Source organism: Erinaceus europaeus, chromosome 10 (genome assembly GCF_950295315.1).
Source record: "Erinaceus europaeus chromosome 10, mEriEur2.1, whole genome shotgun sequence".
Taxonomy (NCBI): Eukaryota; Metazoa; Chordata; class Mammalia; order Eulipotyphla; family Erinaceidae; genus Erinaceus; species Erinaceus europaeus.
In genome coordinates, this window is record NC_080171.1 from 72,794,113 (window position 1) to 72,819,167 (window position 25,055).

At 42.3% G+C, this 25,055-nt stretch overlaps 1 protein-coding gene across 1 annotated transcript in view; it reads left to right on the plus strand.

Annotated features, from left to right (window-relative positions):
- Positions 1-25,055, plus strand: part of DMRT1 (doublesex and mab-3 related transcription factor 1) — a 139,353-nt gene that overhangs the window by 72,503 nt on the left and 41,795 nt on the right. Inside the window, exon 4 of the mRNA XM_060199755.1 lies at positions 12,922-13,066. Coding sequence (XP_060055738.1) covers positions 12,922-13,066 — 145 coding nt within the window. The remainder of the gene's footprint in view (positions 1-12,921; positions 13,067-25,055) is intronic.

Consider the following 25,055-nt stretch of genomic DNA (forward strand, 5'->3'; position numbering starts at 1 on the left):
AGCTCCACACAATTCCTACCATCAGATCTCCGTATCCCATCCCCTCCTCTGATAGCTTTCCTATTTTTATCCCTCTGGGAGTATGGACCCAGGCATCATGCTGGCATCTGGAACCTGGTGGCTGAGAAGAGAGTTAACATATAAAGCCAAACAAACTGTTCAACAATCATGGACCTAAAGGCTGGAATAGTGCAGATGAAGTTTTGGGGGGTACTCAACTGCAGACTGTTGTGTACTCTTGCTTTCAGGTATATGTTTTGCCCTCGTTTATGGATATGTGTGAACATACGCTCTATCTCAGGGGACCTGGTCTATATCTAGGTTTTTGGACTTTGTTAGGAAGTGAACCTCCTGGAATGGAATTAGAGAATACTATGAAAGGAAGGATCTCACCAGAGTAATGAAGCTGAAGGATTGTCATTCCACACCTGAAGTCTCTGGACAGTCTGAAGTGAAGCATGCTGAGTTGGCACTCGTTGCATTGATTAGGTTGGGATTGGCAGATGCAATATTATTTGGTATGAAATGAGAGAAGCATGCAGGAAAGTGCGCCCCACCCTAAGGTTCCAGGACTGGGGGAAATAAAGGCTCTATAGTGACTAGGTCCCGTGAGATAGAGCCTACGTTCACACATATCCATGTACTAGGGCAAAATATATACCTAAAAGCAGTAATACACAATAGTCTACAGTGAGTAACCCCCAACTCTTCATCTGCACTATTCCAGCATTTAGGTCCATGATTGGTTAACAATTTGTTTGGCTTTGTATGTTAACTCTCTTTTCAGCCACCAGGTTCCAGATGCTACCATGATGCCAAACAGACTTCCCTGAACAGATAACCCCACCAATGTGTCCTAGAGCTCCGCTTCCCCAGAGTCCCACCCTACTAGGGAAAGAGATGCAGGCTGGGAGTATGGACCGACCAGTCAACGCCCATGTTCAGCGGGGAAGCAATTACAGAAGCCAGACCTTCCACCTTCTGAATCCCACAATGACCCTGGGTCCATACTCCCAGAGGGATAAAGAATAGGAAAGCTATCAGGGGAGGGGATGGGATACAGAGATCTGGTGGTGGGATTGTGTGGAGTTGTACCCCTCTTATCCTATGGTTTTGTTAATGACTCCTTTTTAAAATAAATTAAAAAATTAAAAAACAAAATACAAAAATTATGTAGAGAGAGAGAAAAAAAAAAAAAGACAAGAGTTCCACACTGCAGCCAACACTAAATTACTTATCTTCATCCTCCCAGTGACAGTCACCATAGTTCTCACAGAGTTCTAGAGACAGTTTACTCCTGGTTGTTTGTTTGTTTTGGTGACTTCATGCGTTTCAGTTCTCTAGAATCCATATATGAGTTGTTTTTTATCTCTTTACTCACTGTAGTAAGTGTACCCGCCTCTAGTGTATTTATTTTGTCCCAAAAGCTGTATCTGTATAATAACCAAATGTAATCACTGAGCATGTGACTTTTAACATGGCTCTGGGGGTACGTGCACACACACACACACACACACACACACGCACACACGCACACACGCACACACGCACACACGCACACCCTCTCTTTCTGTGTACTTTAGGAAACAGGTTTTGGTCATTCTTATGTCATTTTGGTTACCTAATTGGAGGCAAACATACCACCGTCACTTTTAAAGTCAGAAGTTTTTTGTTTGGTTTTTTTTTTTTGGGGGGGGTTTGTTTTTTAACAGTTGAGAGTGAAGGGGGAGGAGACAGAAAGAGAGAGAGAGACACCTGCAGACCAGTTTCACCGCTCCTGCAGCTTCTCCCCTGTGGGTGGAGAGCAGTGCCTTGAACCTGAATCATTGTACATAATTCCATGTGCACTGTACTAGGTGTGCAATCACCCACTCCTATGGAAGGGTCTTTTTTTTTTAATTTCAGGAACGAGCTTTTAAGTGTCTACCAGTAGCCAGGGGGGGTTTCAGTACTGTTGGGGTGAAGTGTGGTTCTGTGCGTGTTTACAGGACAAGGTGGCCCCAATGTCTCACCTTGCCCTCAACTCAGTCCATCATGTTCAGAGCTCAGGTGATACCCTTGGCACTGCTGATTGATGCTAAAAGTATCTTAATGTTTCTGACAGCTCATGTGTGACCTGAATATAATCCATATTTCTTAGAGCAGCTAATCCAAGTGGCTTATTTCCCAATAGTGCTGAGAGGGCTATATCTCTTGGTGTTGCTGCTGCTGAGCTTCTGATGGTAACATATTGTTTGTGGGTCACTAGCTTCCTCTACAACAGCAGGTTGGAACAGAGTAGCAAAGGTTAATTAAGTTTGTCCATCAAGATGGGAACAGAAATGGATGCCTTTGATACTTGAGGTCCTCGAATCAAAGTTCCTGACTGTGTGGTTATACAGGCATCTTTTCTCATTTACAAACTACTGCACACCCCACCCCACCCCCAACAAAAGAAGAATGCTTTCTTTTCTTTGCCACCAGGATTATTGCTGGAGCTGCCCAATGATTCCATAGATCCCGGAGACCCTTTTTCTTTCTCTTTTTTCGTATAGAGATACAGAGAACTAAAAAGCATAGGTATACACAGATCTTTTTGGATGGGTATGTTTCATTCTTTATGTTATATTCTCAGGAGATGGACCAGAGAAACACAGAGGGAAAGAAAGAGAGATATCTACAAATCTGCTTCACTGTTCATGAAGGTGGGATGAGGGACTTGAACCTGGGTCCTTGTGCATGGTGACATGTGCGTTCAACCAGGTGTGCCACCCACAGCCTTCCCCCCCCAAAAGTTTGATTTTGAAGCAGGGAAAACAAGAATAGTTATTCAAAACTAGAGGAAGTGGATCTTCTATAAGTAGATACCTTAATTTAAGATGGGAGAGGTGACTTGATTAAGCAGAGAGAAGCTTCTGAAACCAGCTCTGCCTGAGTTCTGCCTCTTGTGCACAGAACCAAGCGATTGCATTCTATAAGTAGTTTCTTCCTATCAACGATCATCCCCTTAACAAGACTTAATGAGAAAAAAAGAGTTTCTGCATTGTTCTCAATAAAGGATCCTCTCTTCCTTGTGAAATTCCCTTCCTCCTGTAACCACTAGCCAGCACTTTCTCAGCAAAATTATATTAAAAATGTCACCATCAGGGCACAGTAATGTTACAACTTGGTACCATGTACAAGGATTCCTGGTTCAAGCCCCCAGAATGCACTTGCAAGGGATAAACTTTCGTGAGTGATGAAGCAGGTCTGCAGGTGTCTCTTACTTTCTCCCTCCCTCGCTCAATTTGTTTCTATCAGCAAAAAATAGAAAATGAACAAATTGGGAGTCAGGCAGTAGCGCAGTGGGTTAAGTGCACATGGTGCAAATTGCAAGGACCGGCATAAGGATCCCGGTTCGAGCCCTGGGCTCCCCATCTTCAGGGGAGTCACTTCACAGGTGGTGAAGCAGGTCTGCAGGTGTCTATCTTTCTCTCCCTCTCTGTCTTCCCCGCCTCTCTCAATTTCTGTCTGTCCTATCCAACAACAACGACAAGGGCAGCCCCCCCTGCTCCATCCTCCATTGCTGACTCTATGGCCTATTTACATAATCATTGTTTTGCCTGATCTGTCTTCTTTCTACCTCAAGACCCACCCTGCCTGCAGGGTACATTAATCCTGCTAGTTAAAACCTTAGCAACTGTTGCTACGGAAGCTTTCTACCTTCCCACTCTTTCCTTTTCTCCATCCCCTTTCCTAGCCATTTCCTTTTCCGACTTGCCACTTCCAGTTCTAAATATATAAAAGTATTGTCTCTGATCAATAAAGACGCATTGCCTTCCCGCTCTGCCACGAGTTCCTGGTCTCTCTCCCAAGTCGCTGAGTAAGCAGCAGCCCACGCTGGCTCTAGTCGCCTTCTCTCCAACCCAGAGAGCACGTGCACAGGAAGAAACACCCTCACGCTAGCCCGGCAGGCAATAAAGGGAATAAATAAATATAAAAAAAGAAATCGAACAAATTAATTTAAAACAGGTCATTATGATAAGCCTCCTTTTATTTTAAGAAGTGTCTAATATTTAGATTGACTTGCTAGAAAAAGAATGGAGAGTTCTATGCTGACAGCTCTTAACCACAGTTGAAAGATACAGACGTTTTCACCAGCTTTTATCAAAGTTGCTTCCTGATGGTTTATATGTAAGCAGTGCCTCCATTTCTATTTTGCTCTGTTTGGGTTCAGTTGGCAAGCTAGGGTTTGTTTTAGGTCTGTGAGTCCGACAAACAATGGGTTGTTGGAAAAGACGTTTTGCACAGAAGAATGTGTCGTGACTTTTCTAACTACCCAATAGAAGCTTCTTGGGCTTGAGGGATAGCTCAGTCTGTTAGAGTACAAACGTTTGCATATCTGAAATCCCAAGTTCAATCCTCAGCACCAACTTAAGGCAGAGCTGAGCAGTGCTCTGCTGTCTCTTTGAAGAAGCCGCATCTGACTCAGGTGCTAGAAAATCCTGCGCAGATAATGTGATGTGGAAAAATGAGGAAGATGGCAGCTGTCTCCAAATGAACTCTGTGTACCCCTCGAAATGCACCAAAAACCTTCCAGGTTCTAGAAACAGGGATCATTTCTATAATTTGGCTTTTTTTATTATGCACCTATTTTTTAAATTTCTCATTTAATTTTACATGATTTTTTACATCAGTATCCTTAAACATTTTATTTTACTTTTTCAAAAGATTTGTTTCTTTGGGATTAGGTGGTCCTAGGAGCACCCAGGGTGACCACTAACTGAGTGTAGGAACAGGTACCACATCAGATGATTTGATAGAAGCTTGTATAAAAACTACAGAAATCTACAGTCAGGTGGTGGCGCATCTGGTTGAGTGCACATATTACCATGTGTAAGGGCCTAGGTTCAAACCCCTGTTCTCAACCTGTAGGGAAGATGCTTTAGTAGCGGTGAAGCAGGGCTGCAGGTGTCTCTCTTTCTCTCTGTCTCAGTTTCACTCTGTTCTTACAAATTAGAAAAAAATAAAAACTTTTTAAAAGAGAGAGGATGAGAAAACGACCCCTGGGAGCAATGGATTTGTAGTGCTGACACAGAGCGCCAGTGATAACCCTGGTAGCAATAAAAAGAAAAAAAATAAACTCGGGAAATTTTTGATGAGGGCAAAAGTCCACTCCATCCATCAACACTTAACTTCACCAAGAGACCTGGAATTAATTCCACAGAGTGTGAAGCACTGTGCCTTCTTTTACAAATACGTGTCTTATAAAAAGGTTTCTGTTTGTGACATGTACTCTCAACCAAGTGTGCCATTGTGCAGCCCGAAAGGTTTCTTTTTGTCAGGCTGAAAGTTCACCCCAGATGTGGCTTTGCCCATTTAAAAGAACGTTAGTGATTATCGATACATGACAGCCTGGAAGAGACCAGAATGGCTGTAGTTAACACTGCTTTGTGTTGTGTGTAAGATTTGTTAAGACATTCAATCTGGGGGTCGGGCGGTGGTGCAGTGGGTTAAGTGCACATGTATGAAGTGCAGGGACCAGCATAAGGATCCCGGTTCGAGCCCCCAGCTCCCCACCTGCAGGGGAGTCACTTCACAAGTGGTGAAGCAGGTCTTCAGGTGTCTGTCTTTCTCTCCCCCTCTGTCTCCCCTCTCTCCATTTCCTTCTATCCTATTCAATGATGACAGCAGCAATGACAACAGTAATACTAATGACAGCAGGGGTAACAACAAGGGCAACAAAATGGGAAAAAGGAGCAGTGGATTCGTGTGCAGGCACCAAACCCCAGAAGTAACCCTGGAGGTTAAAAAAAAGAAGAAGACATTCAATTTAAGACCCCCACATCACAAATAAATTATATTCTTTTATTTTTTTACTTTTTTTTTTTTTACATTTCTTTGTTTTTCCTTTTGTTGCCCTGGTTGTGGTTTTTTATTATTATTATTGTTGTTGTTGTAATTGATGCCGTTGTTGTTAGAGCAGAGAGAAACAGAGAGAGGAGGGGGGAGAGAAAGATAGACACCTGCAGACCTGCTTCTCCATCTGTGAAGTGACTCCCCTGCAGGTGGGGAGCCAGGGGCTTGAACTGGGATCTTTATTCGGGTCCTTGGGCTTCGTGCCACATGCGCTTATCCCGCTGTGCTACTGCCCAACTCCCTTAAATTCTTTTTTTTATTCTTTTGTATCTATATGAGGTGAAAACATTTTTTCAATTAGTGATTTAATAATTATTCACAGTATTAAAATAGGGGCATAGTTGCACACTACTCCCACCATCATCCCTTTAGAGAGAACTGGTATAGTTCCCTCAAGAACTTAGGGACTAGTTGGTTACATTTTTTTTTGCACGTTCATTTGTTATGATTCTCCATATTCCTCATAAGAGTGAAACCGTCCAGTACTTGTCTCTTACCTCCTTACTTCACTGCGCATTATTTATATCCATTTCCAATGAGATTAGCAGAACTTTCTCTGATGATCACTTACTTCATCTCCAATGTGAGTGTGAAGCCACGATGCTGTGGAAATTAAAGTCCCATGGTGCTGTGTGTCAGTTGGAGCTGAGTACAAGAGACAGCAAGCTGCGTCTCTTGAATTCCTCACGCTGCTCAATTAAACATCAGAGTTTGAAGTTAAAAGGCTCATCCTTTGCAGTGTCCCTTCTCATGAAGACTGTTCCTTATCTTTATTACCTTGAATTATGTGCAGCCAGGCTGGGCTTAAGCAACACCTGGACAACAGTTTGACCCTCACAATTTTTGGGGAGGGGGGCCATTGCCTCATGGAGTTCAGGAATTGATAAGGCCAGTGGATAATAGTATTTAGAAAGGCTTTCTTCAGAACAAACAGGATGTAGCACTTTCCACATTTTTGTTAAGATTTTCTTTTAACTGTAAAATAATAATAATAATAAGTCGTTGAGGTAAATAAAAAGGAACCCTGTTCAGATTTATCGTGCTGTGTGATTTCCACAATTTAATAAAATTAAGTGAGGTTTCCCAAGGTTGAGACTAACAGCATCTGCAGTTCTCTGCCAGCCCAGCTCCCACCTGCAGCCTGGAACCTGGTTAGAGATCTGGGTGGGGAATAAGGTTATAAAGCTCACCTTTTTCTTGCCAGCCACCTTATGCTAATGGTAATTGTGGTCACAATTCACAGGGATCCTGGATTTGAGGGCTTACTTCCTCTGTTTAATTTATAGGAATAAAACCCCAAAATCCTAAGAACAAAGCGGCATTACTTAAGGAAAAATGCTGTTATGCACTAGCTTAGAATTAAAGTTACTTGAATTTGTGTGCAACTTCTACTCAGTAGTAGAACTTTGCTGATTAAGCTGGTGGTGAGGATGGTCTGAGTACAACAGTGGTCATTAGTTGAGTTCATGGCAAGTTTTCTCCACTTTGACACAGCTGAGGTCTGGGGATGGATAATTCTAGGTTGTGTGGGCTCTTGTGTACAGGGTAGGGAAGTGCAGCAACATTCTTTTTTTTTTTTTTCCTCCAGGGTTATTGCTGGGCTCAGTGCCTGTACCATGAATCCACCGCTCCTGGAGGCCATTTTCCCCCCTTTTGTTGCCCTTGTTGTTGTAGCCTCGTTGTGGTTATTATTTCCATTGTTGATGTTGTTTGTTGTTGTATAGGACAGAGGGAAATGGAGAGAGGAGGGGAACACAGAGGGAGAGAGAAAGATAGACACCTGCAGACCTGCTTCACTGCCTGTGAAGCGACTCCCCTGCAGGTGGGGAGCTGGGAGCTCGAATTGGGATCCTTATGCCAGTCCTTGTGCTTTGCGCCACGTGCGCTTAACCCACTGCACCACCACCCGACCCCCATGCAGCAACATTCTTTATCTTTCAGTGGCGAGCCTCCCATCCCCAGCACACACATATTACTCGCAGGGGAGAGGTTACATAAGTGGTGAAGCAGGGTTGCAGGTGGCTTTATCATTCTCTCAGGTTTCTTTCTGTCTCCATCAAAAAGAGAGGGGGGAGGTGGATGGATGGCCAACAGGAGCAGTGCATTTGCCGGGGACACACTGGACCTCAGCAAGAAATCTGGTGTCAATAAAAATATAGGGGCTGGGTGGTGGCACACCCACCTGAGCACACGTTATAACATGCAAGGACCCAGGTTCAAGCCCCTGATTTCCATCTGCAGGGGGATCTTCTCAAGTGGTGAAACAGGGCTATAGGTATCTGCCAGTCTATTTCCCCCTTCGAAATTTCTGGCTGTCTCTATCCAATAATAAAAAATTTAAAAGATAATTAAGTAACAGCAGATTTTTGCTGTCTGTCCCCTGGGAGACAAACTGCCAACAGTTGAGTGTTAAAAATTTAGAAAGTCCTCCCTGAAGTCCTTAGGACAGAATCAGTGGTTGTTAATCTCTGCTCACCAAAGTCAGGTTTGAGAGCTAGCCAGAATTAACATGTCTCTGGAACTTGTCATACTGTGAGTCCACCACTCTCCCTAGAGTTACTGAATCTGTCTACATTTTAAGAGGATCCCATTTATAAAGCAAATTAAGAGAGTAGGGAGAAGTGTGGGCTGATTGATAGCAGAGTTTGTGCAGTAAAGCCACCATTGATCGTTACTATCCTCTTAAATGGTTTCACAGCTCCTAATCGCTCTCCTTATCTGGGCCTTCTCATTAAGACAATGCCAGTTTTCCCCTCTGGCTATATCCAAGTCCAGCCCTTGATTGAGTCGAGATTTATATGATGGGGAGAAATGGAAGTCTGGTGATTAAGCCAGAAACCATGCCATTTTGCATAAACACAAACTGGAAAAGATAAAGGGATGTCTCCAGATAAACTGTATTGACAGAAAAGAGACAAGTGGAATGGAGTCATCTTTGCTTCGCAAGAAGTGAGCCAGGCCTAACAGCATGCCTTTGCAGGGATAGCGGTTAGGAAGGTCAGATGTGAATCATTTGAGCTTCTTCATTTAACGTTGCAATCAAGAGTCTGGGGCCTTCCCATACCACAATGCTGTAGTAGTCAAAGCCCACTTGGGGTTGGCTTATTTAGGCAATTGTCCAAAATTTAGAGGTTCATAGAAAGTTTTGAGGAAGTCTTAATTCTTCTTCAAGGTACCTAATTTGAGGTACCTAATTCTTCCCTTTCAGGCTCTGTCAGTGCATACAGTTTTCCTTGTCAAGTAGTATTCATGGAAAAACATGACTTTGCAATCATTCTTTTTTAAATTTTAGTGATTTAATATTGACTTACAAAGTTATACAGTACCAGCTTTAATTCGGCACTGTTCCCACCACCAAAGTTCTGTGTCCCATTCCCTCCATTGGAAGCTCTACAGCAGTTCTAAGGTTGCAATGTGGGTTAACTATTACTTCTACAACTGTCTGTCTATTTGCCCATTTTTCCCCATAATCCCATCTTCTCTTCCTTTCCAAGTCACACCTACACCTATTAACTACTTAATGTTCCTCCTTTAAAAAAAAAAAAAATCTGTGTCTGCCAGGGTTATTGCTGGGGCTCAGTGCCTACACTACGAATCCACTGCTTCCAGACACAATTCCCTCTCCCCCTTTTTTCCTTTGTATTTTATTTGACAGTGTTAGAAATAAAGTTTGCCCATCCACTCCAAGAACAGACCAGACTCATGAGACTTGAGAAAGGCAAGAAGTGAAACAGTTTATTCGATTCTGTAGAATTGGGCACTGGTCCAACCTAGGTTCACCATATTGGTTTGCATGGTCCAGAGAGCACAACCAAGTAATTATTCCTTAATGCTGGTTTGAAACTGCCCTAATGGGAGTCGGGCTGTAGCGCAGCGGGTTAAGCGCAGGTGGCGCAAAGCACAAGGACCGGCATAAGGATCCCGGTTCGAGTCCTGGCTCCCCACCTGCAGGGGAGTCGCTTCACAGGCGTTGAAGCAAGTCTGCAGGTGTGTATCTTTTTCTCCTCCTCTCTGTCTTCCCCTCCTCTCTCCATTTCTCTCTGTCCTATCTAACAACAACAACAACAATAATAACTACAACAATAAAACAACAAGGGCAACAAAAGGGAATAAATAAAAATAAAATAAATATTTTTTAAAAACTGCCCTATTCTCCATGGATTGGATACACACATTCAGTCTGATCATGACTGTCTAAGAGAAGAGGGAGAGGATGGCACATGGTGTGAGGGGCTCTTTTTTTTTTTTTTTTCTAGGGTAGGGGCCTGTTTTTAGCCTATGTGACCCTATTCACATAGTTGAGCAGATAGGTGTCTTAGATAAAGACAGCAGTCCAGTTTTTCTACAGTGACTGTCAATAGTTCCAGGTAGGAACTCTTTTTCCTGGAATGCACCTGGCCTGGGGGGTGGGGGTGTGTGAAACACCGAGATAACACATGTCCTACTTTGATTACAAAATAAAAATATAGGGGGTTGGCCAGTAGTGCAGGGGGTTAAGTGTACATAGCATGAAGTACAAGGACTGGAGTAAGGATCCCGGTTCGAGCCCCAGGCTCCTCATCTGCAGGGGGATCTCCTCACAAGTGGTGAAGCAGGTCTGCAGGTGTCTACCTTCCTCTCTCCCTCTCTTTTTTCCCCTCCTCTCTCCATAGATTCTCTCTGTCCTATCCAACAAAAATGATATCAACTACAATAATAATAACAACCCTAACAAATATAAAACAAGGGCAAAAAAGGGGGGGCAGGGGAAGCATCCAGGAGCAGTGGATTCATGATGCAGGCACTGAGCCCCAGCAATAACCTTGGAGGCAATATATATATATATATAATGAAACAATCTCTACTTCTTACAATAGGACAGAGAAATTGAGAGGGGAGGGGGAATAGAGAGGGAAAAAGACTGAGAAACACTTGTAGATGTGCTTCATAGCTCATGAAGCATCCCCCGGGGAGGTGGGGACCAGGGGCTTGACCCCAGGTCCTTGCACATAGTGACGCATGTGCTGAAGTGCCTGGCCCTCATGAAATTATTGTTATTGTTGTTGTTATTATTACCACCACAGCTCTGGTTTGTGGTGCCATGGAAGATTGAACCTGAGACCTTGGAGCCACAGGCATGAGTGACTCTTTGTATAACCATTATGCAATCTACCCCCCGCACACACACACACACACACACACTCGAAGTTATTTACTTTTTAACCAGAGCACTGCTCTGCTCTGGTTTTAGTTTCAATCCAGGGGATTGAAACTGGGACCTCAAAGCCTCAAGCATGAGAGTCTTTTTGTATAACCATTATGCTATCTTTTCTGCCCTTTTTATCTTTTTTATTAGACAGAACTAATGTTTTTAGATATTTCTTTACTTGCAAGCATACTTTTAAAAGGTTTATTTATTGATATGAGAAGAGAGAGAAGCAGAACATTACATGAAATGCCAGGGATCAAAGTAGAGGTCTCATGTTTTAGTCCAGTGTTCTAATCACCATGCCACTGGCTTCTCTACATCTTTTTTTCTTTGTTTTTGTCATCCTCCTTATCATATATACCATGAGTCTCTTTCATTTGCTGTTTATACCTGAAGTAATTTTGTCCTTGTTTTGTATTCCTTTATAGGCTTCCACTACTACCAGTTCTTATTTACCCTTTTCTTTTGACTAACAACCACCCCCAGATATCTGCCCGTTTCTTCCTTGAGCAGACAGATTGTTCTTTGTCTTGTTTCTTCTTACATGAGTCAAAAACTCGTGTAAGGGTGTAAGGACTAAGTATTATATTTCCTGTACTCTCAGCAACTTTTTTTCCATTTTATTTTTTCATATTGGAGATTTTTGCTTGCTTGCTTGCTTTATTTATTTATTTATTTATTGCCACCAGGGTTATCTCTGGGCCTTGATACTGGCACTAAAAATTCATTGATTGCTGCGATACATTTTTCCTTTCCCCACCCCCCTCCTACTTTATTGCATAGTACAGAGAGAAAATAAGAGAGGAAAGGGAGATACAGAGGGATAGGAGGATAGACACCTGCAGACTTGCTTTACTGATCATTAATCATTCTTGTGCATGGTAATGTGTGCTCTCAACTGGGGTACCACTGCACTGGGCGCCTGCTATTTTTCTTATTACACATAGTATCTTGAGAGCGATAACAGTTTATATCTGTTGCCAAATGACCTCCATTGCTCTGAAAGATTGCTCCTATGTGTAATGTAAAGAAGTGAAACAGGTGAATTTGTGGGGAAATGAAAAAGGTAGTTGAACTGTTACTGATACTTCGTGAAGGGAGCTGGGCGGTAGCGCAGCGGGTTAAGCGCAAAGTGCAAGGAGTGGTGTTAAGGATCCTGGTGGGAGCCTCCAGCTCCCCGTCTGCAGGGGGTTGTTTCGCAAGCAGTGAAGCGGGTCTGCGGTGTTTTATCTTTCTTTCGCGCTCTCTGTCTTCCCCTCCTCTCTCCATTTCTCTTTGTCCTATCCAACAACAACAACAGCTATGACAACAATAACAACAACTACAACAAGGGCAACAAAATGAGAAAAATGGCCTCCAAGAGCAATGGATTCGTAGTGCAGGCACCGAGCCCCAGCAATAACTTTGGAGGCAAAACAAACAAACAAACAAAAGACTTTATGAAAACTATGATAATTATACTTGGGAGGAGAGAGAGTCTGGGGTGGGCTCAGGAATGTGGTGATGGGTGCAGTGTGGAACTACACTCCTATAATCTTATGGTCTTATAAACCATTATTATATCACTAATAATAATGTATGTATGATTTAAAAAATATTTTTATATATTCATTAGAAAGAGAGAGAGAGATGTGGAAAGACACAGAGAAAGGCCAGAGCACTAGTCCAGTCTGGTTTATGGTTGTGTTGGGAATTGGATCTGGGACCTCAGTGCCTCAGGCATGAAAGTATTTTGTAGAACAGCTAAGCTGTCTGCCCAGTTCACAACATAAATTAAAAAAAAGAAAGTCCATTTTTGTAATAGTTGTGAAATGCCCTTGGGCCTCATCCTTCTTCTTTTGTTTTCTCCCATGCAGATGAAGAACTCGGAGAACCGCCACACTGTGGGCTCCCAGTACAGAATGCACTCCTACTACCCGCCTCCCTCTTACCTGGGCCAGAGCATGTCCCAGATCTTCACTTTTGAGGAGGGTCCCTCCTACACGGAAGCCAAGGCCACTGGTAGGTGTCTGCTCCAAAGCCTGGAGCTGGCGTGGAGAGGGCTGGGGGCCAGTGCTGGGACTGCTGGGGGCTGCTGCAAAGTGTATGGGAGTCTTTCTGGATATTTTAACATTAAGTATATAAAGCATTTAGTCACGTGGTGAGCTCACTTTGCTAGATTCTGCATACCATGCCTTTTTCTTCTGAATATCTGAAGTAACAAGATTAAGGTAAGAGATTCCTATTGGACGCTAAAATATATTTTTCTCAAGGATCAATGGGAAAAAAAATACAAGGAAAGTATCCCGATCATGATCTCTCTCTCTCTTTTTTTTGAGGGGGCTCAGTGCCTGCACTATGAATCCACTGCTCCTGGAGGTCATTTTTCATTTTTATTGGATAGGGCAGAGAGAAATTGAGAGGGAAGGAGGATATAGAGAGGGAGAGGGACACCTGCACCCGATTCATTGCTTGTGAAGTGTTCCCCCTGCAGGTGGGGAGCCTAGAGCTCAAACCAGTATTCTTGCTTGAGTCCTTGAGCTTCTTACTAAATGTGTTTAGCACAGAGCACCACCACACCACATACTACCCACCTCTCTAGCCCTGTCTTTTTCTTTTCTTTCTCTTTTTCTCTTTTTTTCTTTTCTTTTTCTTTTCTCTCTCTCTCTCTCTCTCTTTTTTTTTTTTTTTTTGGTGAAGTCAATTTCAGTGTGTGGTATGCTTGCTTTCTAAAACTTCATTTTAAAATTAGGTATACTTATCTTTGGGGGGAGGAATAAAATAACATAGTAAAATGTTTTTTAATAGAATGGCTTGCAGAGTTTATGCAGTAGCAATGCAAATAATTCTGATGTGATGGCTTTAAAACGAAAAATGACTGTTTAATGAGCCAGAGCACTTTGAAATGCACCATTCTTCAATTTCAATTTTAACCTTCTTCCAACATTCATACTCTCTTGATAGGCAGGACATTTATGACTGTTTCTAAGCCACATTATTTATAAAATATAAATATAAACATCTTTTTTATTTGTTAGTTTATGTGATGCAGGGAATCAAACCCAGGGTTTGTACTCAGACTACTGTTCCTGGCCTGGAAGCATCATATTCATATTCTCTCCTTCCCTCCCCCCCCTTTTGGGGTGTGTCATCAGGGTTATCATTGAAGCCTAGTGTCTGCATGATGAATCCACTGCTTCCAGGGGTGGATTTTTCCCCCTTTTACTTTTTTTTTTTTTTTTTTTTTGGTAAGACACAGAGAATTTGAGAGAGAGAAGAGAAGAGACAGCTGCATCATGGTTTCATCATTCCTGGGGCTTACCCTCTGCCAATGGTGATCAGGGTCTTAAAACCAGGTCCTTGCACGTTGTAATATGTCTGCTCAACTGGCTGTACCACCGTTCAGTCCCTAAGTATCATTTTTTGTTCTAGGAAAGTGAGAAGCAGAGAAGTATATATAGTCGAGAATGGATGTACCACCCTTCAGTCCCTAAGTATCATTTTTTGATCTAGGAAAGTGAGAAGCAGAGAAGTATATATAGTCGAGAATGGATGTACCACCGTTCAGTCCCTAAGTATCATTTTTTGATCTAGGAAAGTGAGAAGCAGAGAAGTATATATAGTCGAGACAGTGAGTAGAATTCAGAGCAGTAAAATGAGAACAAATAATAAGGGCACAAGTGTCTTGGTAGAAAATCTGACTATGAGAATATAACCCTGTAGCAAATAAAAGAAAAGTTAGTTTTTATAATTACTTGACTATCGATGGTTTATTTGTTAAAAAATAAAATAAAAACACACAAAGTAAAACTTGGACTGTATTTGGTGTATTGCACCAAAGCAAGGGACTCTGGGAAAAGAGGGGGGATACGGGGTGGGGGGCAGGGACTTTGGAGTCCTGGTGCATGATGGTGGAAAATTATCTAAGTTGGGGATGAGGGTGTTTTGCACACAGCTATCATGGGAAGATGACCCATGTGTCAACTACTGTAGAGCATTAACCTCCCAGTAAAATGATGATTTAAAAAAAAAAAAAAAACACTTCAGAATCTGAACCATGCCTTGACTCCACTGGTGTCTGAAAAAGAAAGTTGGACAAACCATGTTTTACTTGCCATTGTAAAATAAAGGCAGTTTATTACTAGGTCAAGGCATCAGTCAGTTCAAACTGTGGAGAAGTTGAAATAGATACTGTCAATTGCCCTTGAGTCTTTCACTAACCATCATCATTGGAAGTGGACAAGCACAGTTCTATAGTCTTGTGTCACTGAGCCATGCTTCTCCGTCAGTGACAGCCACATATATCTAATGATGATCCCAGTAAGTTATACCACATAGCTGAGCTATTTGGTAGGTCATGGTGTCTAGGTTTTCATCATCATATCTTGTAAACATTTTACAATGACACAATCACTTAAACACATTTCTCAGAGTATCTGCATTGTTAAGCAATGCGACTTAGAAATCTTTATGTCATGGTCTGGGAGGTGGCACAGTGGATAAAGCACTGGACTCTCAAACATGAGGTCCTTAGTTCAATCCCCAGCAGCACATGTACCAGAGTGATGTCTGGTTCTTTCCGTTTCTCTCTCTCTCTCTCCCTCTCTCTCTTTCTCCCTCTCTCTCTCTTCCTATCTTTCTCATAAATAAATAAAATCTTTAAAAAAGGGGGTCGGGCGGTGGCGCACATGGCGCTAAGCGCAGGGACCGGCGTAAGGATCCCGGTTCGAGCCCCCGGCTCCCCACCTGCAGGGGAGTCGCTTCGCGGGCGGTGAAGCAGGTCTGCAGGTGTCTATCTTTCTCTCCCCCCCCTCTCTGTCTTCTCCTCCTTTCTCCATTTTCTCTCTGTCCTATCCAACAACAAAGCAACGTCATCAATGGCAATAATAACCGCAACAAGGCTGCAACAACTAGGGCAACAAAAAGGGGGCAAAATGGCCTCCAGGAGCGGTAGATTCATGGTGCAGGCACCGAGCCCAGCAATAACCCTGGAGGGGGAAAAAAAAAATTAAAAAAAAAAGAAATCTTTATGTCATATAGTATGCTTGCATATGGTTCTTACTTGGTAGTGCCTTTTACTTGGTATGTTTATCTGCCGTGTAAGTCTTTTAAGAATAGAGAACACATTTTTACATAACTCTTTACCTGTTATGGTGCTTTTTTTTATTGCATGAGTAAGATGAAATATTCTTTTAAATTAAGCCTTGCCCCTTAAGAAAAATACCAGCCTGAAAGGTCTTAACTCTAACTAATTGTTAGTGATTCTGTGCATGGCATAGAGTTGAAACAGTTAAAGATATGTTTGTTCATACATAAAATGAGGTTTGAAACCTGCGTACTCTCAGGAAGAAATTGCCTGAACTTTTTGCTCCAGGAATAATGGAATAGTTTTAGAAGCACTCGAGACAAAGGTGTAAATCCAGAGCAGGGCATCAAGACAAAAAATGATAAGGGAATTTATTAGATCAGAGAGGAGTGAGTTTGGAGAGGAGCAGCCAGCATTTGAATTTATGGCAGAAAAGGAACAGGCTCAAAAGCAGAGGTTACAGTCCAAGAAAGGCCAACTTCACCAGTTTTCAGAGGGAAAGGCAAGGTAAATAACAACTAACAATAGCATTTCTTAAACTTTTCGGGTGGTAAGTATAAATTTGAAAGTGTGGGGGAAATTCCTGGCTGTAGCCTTCTGGCACCCCTCAATTCAGATAATCAGCTGGCTCAAGCTTCAGACAGAAAGGACTCTAGAAAGACCCACAGTGGAACATCCATAAAAACCACCTTGGGAGGCAGAGGCACACAGTGGGTTAAGCACACATGGCACAAAACGCAAGGACCAGCATACGGATCCCATTTCGAGCCCCGGCTCTCCACCTACAGGTCTGCAGGATAGAAGATAGACATCTTTCTCTCCCCTTCTCTGTCTTCCCCTCCTTTCTCCAATTCTTGCTGTCCTATCCAACAACAATGACAGCAGTAACAACAACAACAACAATAATAACAATAATGATAAACAACAAGGGCAACACAAGGGAGAAAAATAACCTCTAGGGTGGATTCGTAGTGCAGGCACCGAGCCCCAGCAATAACCTTGGAGGCAAAAGAAAAAAAAAAACACACCTTGGAATTAACATGGGAAAAGGAGAATATGAACTGATAAGTATTCCATATCACACAAAAAAAATTTCAAAGATGTGTTTTTGTGACTCCCAGATGTATTGTATCTTAGACTTCTGCAAAGCACCCTAAGACACCTAGCCTAGGTCTTCCTCCATTATCTTGCACAAGACCTAAAATCCCCACCACCTCCCCTGAGTCCTTTGTTTTGGTGCAATACACCAAACCCAGTCCGAGTTCTGCTTCCTGTTCTCTATTCGATTCTGAGAGTTCTCCAGACTTCTCCACAAGGGTTAGACCCATTTACATTCCCACAGTGCAGAAGGGTTCCTTTGTCCCTGCAGCCTCTCCAGCATTTGTTGTCACTATACTTTCTGATGTATGACATTCTCACGGGGGTGAAGTGGTTTCTCATCGCTATCTTAATTTGCATTTATTTATCTGACAATCAATGACTTGGAGCATTTTTTCATGTCTGCTGGCCTTTTGGATCTCTTCTTTGGTGAATATTCTGTTCCTGTCCTATCTCCACTTTTGGATGGGGTCATTTGTATTTTTATTGCAGAGTTTGGTGAGTTCTATAAATATATATTTTGGTTATTAGCCTCTTGTCTGATGTATGACATAAAGATACCCTATTCTTTAAGAAGTCTCTTTGTTTAGGTGGTGGCTTCTTCTGTTGTTCAGAAGCTTTTCAATTTGATGTACTCCCCCTGGTTTATTTTTGTTTCAGTCTTCTTGCAATTGGATTTGTATCATGAAGATGGCTATAAAATATAGATGGGAAAGACTTCTGCCAATATTTTGCAGTGTATTTTCTATTAGGGAGGGTGAGATTCTGCCAGGAGTTGCCGTCTGTGTGTGCCCGAGACTCACCAGCTGTGTGTCCACCTCAGTTGTCTCACCTAGCAGAGGAGGGTGAGGAGGTGGGTCCTGGCAAATCCACACAGGTGTTGAGAATGAAATCTGACATTGACCTCATAGGTAAACTAGCTCTGTGCATCACAAAATGCAGTCGGTGATGGCATGGTGCTTGTATCACTTTTCACCATTCCTTTCTGCAAGGCTCATGTTGACAACCCAGATATGTTCTTGTCAGGAAGAAAGGTACACTAGGAATGTTTTAGAGTCTTGTCTTGCCAAGACAGGAGGGGGTACAGGCCAAGGAGTGCTTGGCCTTCTCTTGTTGTGTAAGTTACGTTCTGGGTTCCCGGAAGTCCCCTTAGGAACAAAGATATTGACCCTTTTTCTTTTCCAGCTTAGGGGGGAAAATGACAGCTGAATTGCTTTATGCAACATTTAGAAAATATGGCAGTTAGGAAAAAGATGGTCACACTGCTAAATTTCAAAGAGCAAGTGGCTGGTAGGCCTCTTTCCTTTCTGTGACTTTTCTATTCTCCACGTTAGCTTTGAGCAGAGAGAGCTGGGCCTTCCATGGCTATGACCTTGGCAGCCATTGCCTGCCTGCAGGGGACTGGGTCCCACCTGGAATTTATTTATTTATTTTTAATATTTATTTATTTTCCCTTTTGTTGCCCTTGTTGTTTTATTGTTGTAGTTATTATTGTTGTGATTGATATCGTTGTAGTTGGATAGGACAGAGAGAAATGGAGAGAGGGGGATAGAAAGATAGACACCTATGGACCTGCTTCACCACTCGTGAAGTAACTCCCTACAGGTGGGGACACGGGGACTAGAACCAGGATCCTTACGCGGATCCTTGCGCTTTGCGCCACATGCGCTTAACCCGCTGCGCTACTGCCCGACTCCCACTACCTGGGATTTAGCTCAGCTCCCTAACTCTTGGCAGGACTGTAAAACCCTCACTTAACTCTCTAGGACCAAATAATGATGCACCAGGTAAAGTGTACATATTACAGTGTGTATGGATCCAGGTTCAGGTCCCTGGTCCCCATCTGCAGGTGGGAAGCTTCATGAGCAGTGGAGCAGTGCTACAGCTGTCTTTCTCTCTCCTTTTCCTATTCTCCTTTCACCTCTTAAATTTCTCCCAGCCTTTGTGAAAAATAAAATTAAAAAATAGACACCCTCATTTAGAAATTTGAAGAAAATAACAATTTTATTTTTGTATGTGGAGTACACGAAACTTGTATAACAGTATAGCAGATGTTGTCAACTTCTTTATTCTCACAAGAAAACCCATTATCTTGTCTTTATTTCAGCAAGGATGTGGCCCTGAGCTGCACAGATGAAAATGGCTATTATTATGAGGAGGGGGTTGTTTTGTTTTTTTTTAGCTCTATATGGGACATTGTTTGAAATTAACCAGATGTGTGACATGACTTTCACAATCAGCTAAGACACCATCCTGAATGAGGAAAACAAAGCATAACAATTTTAGTCAAATGAAAAGCCTTTAGAAACGACAGCATTGGGAGTCAGGCGGTAGCACAGCAGGTTAAGTGCACATGATGCAAAACTCAAGGACCGGCATAAGAATTCCAGTTCGAGCCCCTGGCTCCCCACCTGCAGGTTAGTCGCTTCACAAACAGTGAAGTAGGTCTGTAGGTGTCTCTCTTTCTCTTACCCTTTCTGTCTTCCCCATCTCTCTCCATTTCTCTCTGTCCTATCTAACAACGACAATATCAGTAACAACAACAATAAAAGGGGCAACAAAAGGGAAAATGAATATTTTTTAAAAAAGAAATGACAGCATTAAAGAATGATTTTTCCTAATCATTTTATTTATTTATTTATTTTCTCTTTTGTTGCCCTTACTGTTTTTCATTGTTGTTATAGTTATTATTGTTGTTGCTATTGATGTTATCTTTGTTAGATAAGACAGAGAGAAATGGAGAGAGGGGGAAATAACCCTGGAGGCAAAAAAAAAAAAAACCTAGCATATCAGATGTGGCAGTTACAGTAACTATTGCTAAGCTAAATATAAACTTTAGAGATAACTAAAAAAGAAGTAAGAGATCTCAAAAAGAGATTAAGAGATACTGACAACAACAACAGAGACCTATGGGATGACTTCAAAAGAAATAATATACAAATTATTGGCTTACCAGAGGAAGAAAGGGAAGGGAAGAAAGCATTCTCCAGGACATAATAGCTGAGAACTTCTCAAGTCTAGACAACATAAAAGACATAAAGATTCAAGAAGCCCAGAGGGTTCCAAACAGAATTAACCCAGACTTAAAGACACCAAGACACATCATCTTTAGAATGGAAAGGAATAAGGATAAAGAAAGGATCCTGGAGGCTGCAAGAGAAAAAACAGAGTCACCTATAAAGGAAAACCCATAAGATTAGCAGCAGACTTCTCCACATAATCTTTGAAACATTTTTGTGTTTTGACTAACACTGTAGTCACTTCTGCCATTGTGGTCATATTGCAATTTTCTGTTTAACAGGGGAGAGAAGTGTAAATGTTAATATCTGGTGGAAGCTTATATTATAAATTAAAAAGAACGAAAAAAAGTAACTGATTGTATTTCCACTTGCATTTATAATTTGAAAGCTAATGACCACATGCCATTTAATTTAACAGTATCAGTGGCAACAATAACAATAGCAACAAAATGGGAAAAAAATGGACTCTAGGAGCAGTGGATTTCTATGTAGTGCAGGCACCGAGCCCCAGAGATAAACCTGGAGGGAAAAAAAAAAACAAAAAACTAGCATATCAGATGTGGCAGTTACAGTGCTATTGCTAAGCTAAATATAACTAATTCAGAGGGACATGTGCACCACCCTATGTCCACAGCTGCATTATTCACAATAGCCAAAAGACTGAAAGCAGCCTAAATGCCCATCAACAGATGACTGGCTAAGTTATGGGATATATACTCCATGGAATACTACTCTGCAATTAAAAAAGAAGATAAGTGTGTCCTTTGGGGACAAAATAGATGGAACTGAAGTTGATTCTGCTTCACAAAATAAGAGATGAAAGATAACTACCAGGGGGCCGGTGGTGGCACACTGGGTTAAGGGCACATAGTACAAAGTGCAAGAACCTGCACAAGGATCCCAGTTCGAGACACCGGCTCCCCACCAGCAGCGGACATGCTTCACAAGTAGTGAAGCAGGTTTGCAGGTGTCTTTTTCTCTCCCTCTCTATCTCCCCCTCCTCAATTTCTCTTTGTCCTGTCCAACAGAAAAAAAGGGGGATGGCCAACAGGAACAGTGAATTCCTGTTGGATTAATGCTTAGGAGTGGTCTTGCTGAATCATGAAGTAATTCCATTTTTATTTGTTGAAGGACTCTCTATACAGTCTTCCAAAGGGGCTGCACCAGTTTGCATTCCCACCAGCTGTGGAACAAAGTTCCCTTTTTCTCCACAACCTCTCCAGCACCTGTCATTTCCTGGCTTGTTGATGTAAGCCATTCTCTCAGGTGTGAAATGGTATCTCAGTGTATTATTTTTTTCAGTGTGGCTTTAATTTGCATATCTTTAATAAGTGAAGTGTAGCATTTCTTTTTTTAAATCTTATTTATTTTTTTTTAATTTAAGAAAAGAGACATTAACAAAACCATAGAATAAGAAGGGTACAATTCCACACAATTCCCATAACTCAATCTCCATATCCCATCCCCTCCCCTGATAACCTTCCCATTCTCTATCTCTCTGGGAGTATGGACCCAGGGTCGTTGTGGGTTGCAGAGGGTAGAAGGTCTGGCTTCTGTAATTGCTTCCCCGCTGAACATGGGCGTTGACTGGTCGATCCATACTCCCAGTCTGCCTCTCTCTTTACCTAGTAGGGTGGGGCTCTGAGGAAGCGGAGCTCCAGCACACATTGATGGGGTCGTCTGTCCAGGGGAAGTCTGGTCAGCATCTTGCTGGCATCCAGAACCTGGTGGCTGAAAAGAGAGTTAACATACAAAGCCAAGCAAATTGTTGAACAATCATGGACCCAAAGACTGGAATAGTGCAGATGAAGTGTTGGAGGGTATTCCCTTCATTCTCTTGTGTACTTCTGCTTTCAGGTATATATTTTTCCCCTAGTTTATGGGCACGTGTGAACCTATGCTCTATCTCAGGGGAGCTGGACTATACCTAGGTTTGGGGATTTTATTGGGGAGTGGAACATCTGGAATGGAATTAGAGAATACTATGAAAGGAAAGGTCTCACCCGAGTGATGAAGCTGAAGGGTTCCACACCTGAAGTCTCTGGTCACAGTCTGAAGTGAAGCTTGCTGGGATGGCACTCGTTGCATTGATTAGGTTGTGATCTGTGGATGCAATATTATTTGATTTGAATTGAGAGCAGCATGCAGAAAAGTGGGCCCCACCCTAAGGTTCCAGGACTGGGGGAAATATAGGCTCTGTACTGGAAATGTGAGGTTCCTGTTGTCTTAGGGTTCAAGAAGACAATGGATAGTTATTGTTATCGTCACATTATTTGGTGATAGGGTTAACTTTGGAAAGTCCCTTTGATAGGGTTTGGGGTATAATACCCAGCATCTTGTATATAGCTGTGCCACTGGTTGCTTCTGTTCTCCTTGGTCTAGGCTTTTGGGAGAGACAATATATCAAAGACAGCCTATGTATTAAAAAGACTCAGTCTGTGTTTGAAGAAGTTCTAGACATATCACCAGTTTTTCGCCTCTCATATTAATTAAATAGTGGTTTATATGTTTACACTTTAATAGGATTGTACATAAACACTACTCCCACCACCAAAAAACTGTGTCCCATCCCCACCACCCCCACCACCCCCCGCCGTGCCGGGAAGCCCAATGGCCACCCTCCCCTTTACCACAGGGTTTTTACATTGGTGCCCTGCTCTCAATTTAATCAGATCCTGCTTTTAGTTTCCCTTTCTGTTCTTCTTTCTCAACTTCTGTTGATGAGTGGGAACATCCCATACTCATCTTTATCTTTCTGACTTAGCTGACTTAACATAATTCCTTCTAGTTCTGTCCAAGATGGGTCAAATAAGGTGGGTTCATTGTTCTTAATAGCTGCATAGTATTCCATTGTGTATATGTACCACAGCTTTCTCAGCCACTCATCTGCTGTTGGGCACCTGGGTTCCTTCCAGGTTTTAGCTATTATGAATTGTGCTGCTGTGAACATAGATGTACACTCATTTTTGGTTGGGCATTATGGAATCCTTGGGGTATATCCCCAGGAGAGGAATTACTGGGTCATTAATTTGCATATCTTTAATAAGTGAAGTGTAACATTTCTTTTTTTTTTTTTAAAAAAAGATTTTATTTCTTTATTCATGAGAGACAAGAGGAGAAAGAACCAGATATCACTCTGGTACATGTGCTGTGGGGATTGAACTCAAGACCTCAAACATGAGAGTCCAATGCTTTATCTACTGCACCACCTCCTGGAACACAGGTGTAACATTTCTTTATATGTCTGTGAGCCATATTTATTTGTCAGTAGTTTAGTGGAAATAAGACTTAGCGTCTCTAACTTATTCTTTACATTCTCTGAATTTGCAATTAAAATGTCATTTTGGAGTGTGTGAGCTCTGGAAAATATGCTTTTAGTTGCTGCTTAGTGCCCTGACATAGCTAGGTTGAACACAGTTACTAGAAAACAGTGCTTGCCAGTGTTTGCAGTGCTGACTTGGTCTTAATGGGGTTTATACAAGACTTTTAATTAATTAATTTTTTAATTTTATTTTTCCTTTTGCTGTCCTTATTTATCATTGTTGTTATTGCTGTCATTGTGGATAGGACAGTGAGAAATGGAGAGAGGAGGGGAGACAGGGGGAGAGAAAGACACCTGCAGACCTGCTTCACCGTCACACAGGACCTTTAATTCCCTACCTGCTTGCTCAGTGTGTGGTCCTGCATCTTTTGTGGATGCATCATAAAAGAGAGAGAGAAACAGACAGGCAGACTATAGGACTAAAGCTTCCTTCAGTGCAATGGGGGCTGGGTTTGAACCTGATTTGAGAGCATGGCAGAGCAGTGATCCAAGAGAGCTATCTTGCCTACCCGAGACTTGCCATTTCTCTAGCTCATTCAGTGATCATTCTTATTTAAAAATTCACATGGGAGTGGCAGGTGAGACAGCATAATGGTTCTGCAAAAGACTTTCATGCCTGAGGCATGAAAGGTCCCATGTGTAACCAACCCCCAGCACCAGCATCAGCCAGAAATTGAGTATGCTCTGGTCTCTGTCTTTCATTATAATGACATAAATAATACATATATATATTTATTTATTTAAAAAAACACATATGGGCATTTGCACAGATGCAGCCACAGCCAGCCACTTGGCACAAGCCTCCACCCATCTCACTCAGGAGATGTCTTCATCTGGATCTGACTGGAATCCACAGGGGTGTCAGGGCTGTTTTCCAAACTCAGTGTGGAGGAACTTGGGAGGGAGTTGATTTTTTTTCCCTTGCCTGCCTCCTCAGAGGCCCAGTCTAGGCTCAGTCCAACTTGAAATAACCTTCAGGAAAGCTGTGCTGTCCTTCTGTCGGGGCGGCTGTCTTTGAAAATTGCCTCCAGAGTTAGTGAGCAGGAACAGTTAAGATTTACAAACAATGATGAAGCTTGTCATGCATCTTTCGCCATCCATCATCCGGGTGCCGTGCCTGGGCGGTGAAGTGTTCTTCATAAAAACCAGCTCAGTGTGAAATACACCTCGCCGCAATGTTTACTGCTCTGAAGCTCGTCAGCGGCCCTTTATAGTAAATCCAGATTGCGATGTGACATTACAGTATATCATTGCCGGGGGTGCCGGGCTTAACACTGGGAATGAGTGCAGTGCACACCAGATGAGGTGTCCAGATTGAGTTATGTCAGAATTGGGCTGTTCTATGGGGATAGCTTTTTGTTTTCTGGACGCTGAAAGTTAGCTTTCTTATGTATTTCTATTTATCTATAGGCATATCCTTCCCATCTTGCCTGTATACGCAGGTATACGCCTTGTGCTAAGGTCACTTGCTGACGGGACTTAAAG